This window comes from Gigantopelta aegis, chromosome 8, assembly GCF_016097555.1.
Source record: "Gigantopelta aegis isolate Gae_Host chromosome 8, Gae_host_genome, whole genome shotgun sequence".
Taxonomy (NCBI): domain Eukaryota; kingdom Metazoa; phylum Mollusca; class Gastropoda; order Neomphalida; family Peltospiridae; genus Gigantopelta; species Gigantopelta aegis.
The window spans coordinates 69,641,701-69,646,554 of record NC_054706.1 but is presented as its reverse complement, the minus strand read 5'-3'; the positions used below and the strand labels follow the sequence as shown (position 1 = coordinate 69,646,554).

The following is a 4,854-nucleotide window of genomic DNA, read 5'->3' as shown; positions in this document are numbered from 1 at the left end:
GAATTATATACTTTTTTTGGATCGGCAAAATTGATTTTTAGCTGTGGGATTTTGAATTCACTATAAACATATAACGTAAGTAATTTCAATAACTTTTAACCTTTAATAAAAATGTCTGAAGCGACCTATTTTGTATGGTATAATTTATATGTGAAGATGTTTAGAAGTTTGACAGCAGACGATTACTGTTTGATGTCTAAAAATAGAATCTCAAGGAAATTCCTCGGGGATTCCTTTGTTGACATAATTCATAAAGTAGTTCCGGCTATATAGCTAAAAATAGTGCTAAACTGAGATTCATGGTGCTATGAATGCCAGTTTTTATCGTCACGTGATACGAATTTGACCAATCCAAGGGTTTATAATAAAGGGATTTTTAGAGATTGGAATTATAATAAAATATGTGTCTGTCATATTATTTTGTCATGTTATTGTTATACGTAGGGACCATACATGGAATGCTCCACTTTTAATTGGGGATGGCATCTTTTCATACCGAATGTGGGCAAACTGGGCTGTAGGCAAAATGGGAGGACACCCAAGTTTCAGCATCCTCGATCTAACGTCTGCGATTATGTGTTCGCATAAAACGTTTCTTTGATCTGCGCCATTCTGCGTCGATCGACTGATGACGTATGAGTACAGATTTTATGGAAACTAGGCTAAAATATTTCTAAACATGAATTAAACTCACGGGCTGTGATTTCCTCCACCATCTATGAAGAGAAAACCATCATTGGGGAACTTCAGTTTATCCGGCACCGTCATAGATAGATAATGCCACCAAATTGGCTGACTGGATACCGCCTCTGAAAAATAGTCTTTAACTGCTGAGGTGTATGATCTTTAAATCAGAATGATATTAGGGAATAAATGAAAGGAATGTTAATTTTTTTTGGCAATACCTCCAGCGAGTTTGCCATTAACATTACCATTTGTGACACCCAATAGCCGATGTTTATTTTTGTACTGGGGTGTCGTTAAATATTCATTCATTCATTCATTCATATACCATGTAATTATTCTGACACTTGGTCTAGAAAGAAAACCAAATGTCGTCGCAGAGAATATCCCTACCACCAAACGGCAGCAGGCTGGTTGTTGCCTGAATTAAACAAAAATGCCTCAATCTCGACAATAATTATTTTCATATTAGCATTACTGCCAAACAGCTATATAGGGTTGCAAACGAATCACTACGCATTTCAAATTTTGCGGGTAGAATGATAGAAATACACAGTAAAAAGGGCTCAGTTTAGCACATTTTGCCAGAATATCTTTATCTGTTTTGCCCGAATTTGAGGATTTACTCCAGTACTAGTGAATCAGTTGCCCCACCCTCACCCGGCCCTGTCTCGTACGCTTATGGATATGTTGTATTCTTGAAGAATAAGTTTCCAATACTAAAGGTAAATTAATTATTATCGCATCAAATTATGTATCCGAGAATGGAATAGCCAAATCCCACATGTATATACCTATAGTATACTTATACTTATAGCATACCTATACCTATACTTATACTTATACCTATACCTGTATATATAGAGAAATATAATAATTATATTATAATATTTTTACAGACACTAGGGCACCTGATAAATGTCATGACAAGTGTCTTGCGACACACACTGTCAGTAAAGTGTCATCACACATGCCTATTACCACATTATATATACTCTTCAAAAAAGTAGGAGAACTCAAATAAGAATTTACAATTGCCAGAATTGTAAAGTATATTAGCTGTGGGGAATGGTTATATGATAATAGTGAATACATTGGGCAAACATTACAACCAGTAGTTCAGTATTACAGTAGGTTTTATGACCACCAAAGATCTTGAAGAACGATTGGGGTCAGAAGTGAAATTTGAAATTTGATTTCTTTTTATCAGTAAATCGCAAATTCAAACAATAAAAATGACTATAAACAAAACAATAGCAACTATATGATCAACAGAATGAAAAAGATTGACAGAAATAATGTTTCACAGTGATTAATAGACCTTTCTGGAAATTCTCAAAAATGAGAATGACACCCCACGCACGTGTACGTGGGAAATGCGTAATGCACGTGCAAACTATGGAATGTGTTTTGGTGTGTTGATAAACAGACCTGAACGTTCGTTACTAGGATGTCTGTGGTCAAAACGTATGTTCGGTCTAGTAGTTGATTAATATTTCAGGTTCTCCTACGTTTTTGGAAGAGTATATATATTTTTTAAAAACCATATGTCAATCTGTTAACACCTGACTACACTTATTCTAATATAGTGTAACAGTATTTGAAGGTTCAGCCGGTTAGTTTTGGCAGTCGTGTACAGGTGATTATAGTTATCTATTTACTGAAAGCGTTCAGTAACAATGCATCTATTTTATCAGATAAGTATATCACCAAGAGAATACCCATCACTAATTTGTATACACACCTTTATCTTTGCGACAAAGACAAAACCAGACACGACTAGATTGTATTTGTTAACCACACGACCTGACCAAGATAACTACAGTATGTTGACTACTTGTATGCTGTACTCAGTGCGTACATACAGACGTAAGGTAGTTGACAATGTGTTATTAAAAGTGTCACTATTTATAAACCTGTACTCTGAATATGTTTCATATTTGGTATTGATACCAGTTTTGGTTAAATATAGATATACGTTTGTATTTAATATTATAATGAAAACCTTCACCCCCCCCCCCCCCCCAAAAAGCCCCACAAGCACACCCACTCACCCACACCCACCCACCCACCCACCCACACGCACGCACGCACACACACAACCCAAATCCCCTCAGCAACACCCCCCCCCCCCCCGAAAAAACAAACAACAAACCCAACAAAAATGAAAGACATCATGACTTTCAACAAAAGCCACGTATATATATTTCAACTTCAGGTTATCGACTGTGTTGGACACTTAATAACCGCCCCTGCGCGTGCTGTAACCTCACCGTGGTGCAGGGATGTAACTTTATCTTTGAGATTGGTCAATACAGCACAAATTGAAATTTTGAGTAAAAGTCAGTATCTATCTGTGATATTTGTATTTTTGCACAGTTCTTTACACTGTTTTTATTTAAATCTTGAATTTTTATATTGATGTTGATCATCACCTTATTTGTTTGCATTACCATAGTTTGACACCCAATAGCCGATGTATTTTTCGTGCTGGGGTGTCGTTAAATATTCATTCATTCTTAATAACCGTGCACATGCGTCATTCAACAGCATTGCTTTCATTGATTCTTGATCTACAGTTTTCAATTGTGTTATAATTATATATTATCCAAATCGACATAAAGACTTGAATTAAAAAAATTAATCTTTTAATCACACCCAATAATTTTAAACACTCCCAACTTTCCATCATATACAAGAGTTCGCAACACCACACCACGTAATGCTACGTCACTCCTCGTCATGCCAAACACCACACCAGACTACGCGATATTACTGGTATGTTAAGAGGAGAGTTGCAGAAAAATATCCGGAATGTTTTTTAAAAACTTAAAGAAAATTCTCTTCTTAACCGTTTAAGAAGTTTTAGACTATTAACTACTCAGTTGCCCCCCCCCCCCCCCCCCCCCCCCCCCCCCCCCCAACAAAGAATCCTAGCTAAAGCCCTGGTCAACGAAAACTGCACACAAACATTCCGTACATCTATGGGGTGGAGGAAAACGTGTGGCAGCATGCTGGACACCAAAAAGCCATACAGTAGTTTAAAATGAGACGAGGAGTCGTTAACAAACAGTAATGTTTCACACTATTGCTTTAAAGTTAAAGTTTGTTTTGTTTAATGACACCACTAGAACACTCTATTGCATTATGTTGTTTAGATGTTATATAATCTTTTTCGCACATATTTACGAATATATGTATTATGATTTAGCTTTGACAACATATTCCACAAACTGCCCTGAACAGGAATACTAGTATATAAAACATGTTAACATTTTTACTAAATAAATCTTTGTTTTATCACTAGGAATTTAAAGTTATATATTCAACAACACAGTATTTAAAAAATATTATAAACAATACAATGGTGACATAACTTACCCGTTTTCCACTTCTGTGACGTCATATTGATGACATAATGGGTGTATCCCACACCTTTAATGGTTTTTAATATTTCATACTTGTAGTGGGGGTCAGGTCTAAATACATAGTCCGAAAGCGCCGATGACGTCACTCCAGGGACTCCCACATACACCAATAGCAACAGCACCGCCACATGTAGCATGGTTGTCGAGTTAACGATATGTGCAAGGTTTCTGTGATATCGATGGACTTGGGACAAGTTTTCTCTATCTGTTTTAATCATGTGACAGTCTCGTGCTCAGAGAGACATACGAATAACTAACAGTATAATAAAAGCAATTAGATATGAACACTAAATTGCTCTCAGAAATGGGTGAGAGAGCGGGAGAGAGGGAGATAGAAAGTGAGAGAGAGAGGGAGAGGGAGATATAGAGAAAGAGAGACAGATAAAGAGAGACACTCAGGCAAACATGGAGAGAGACAGAAACAAAGAGAGCGAAGCACTCAACGCATTTTATTTACGGTTATATGGCGTCAGACATATGGTTAAGGGCCACACAGATTTTGAGAGGAAACCCGCTGTCGCCACTGCATGGGCTACTCTTCCGATTGGCAGCAAGGGATCTTTTATTTGCGCTTCCCACAGGCAGGATTGCACAAACCATGGCCTTTGTTGAACCAGTTATGGATCACTGGTCGGTGCAAGTGGTTTACACCTACCCATTGAGCCTTGCGGAGCACTCACTCAGGGTTTGGAGTCGGTATCTGGATTAAAAATCCCATGCCTCGACTAGGATCCGAACCCAG

General features: G+C 37.4%; 1 protein-coding gene across 1 annotated transcript in view; it reads right to left on the bottom strand.

Moving 5' to 3' along the window:
* The window catches only part of LOC121380015 (autocrine proliferation repressor protein A-like), a 25,761-nt gene extending 21,561 nt beyond the window's left edge, over positions 1–4,200 (bottom strand). Inside the window, exons 1-2 of the mRNA XM_041508730.1 lie at positions 4,066–4,200; positions 695–809 (exon numbers count right to left, since the gene is read on the bottom strand). Of these exons, the coding sequence (XP_041364664.1) occupies positions 695–809; positions 4,066–4,090 (140 nt within the window). The 5' untranslated portion in view covers positions 4,091–4,200. The remainder of the gene's footprint in view (positions 1–694; positions 810–4,065) is intronic.
* Positions 4,201–4,854: the final 654 nt, after the last annotated feature.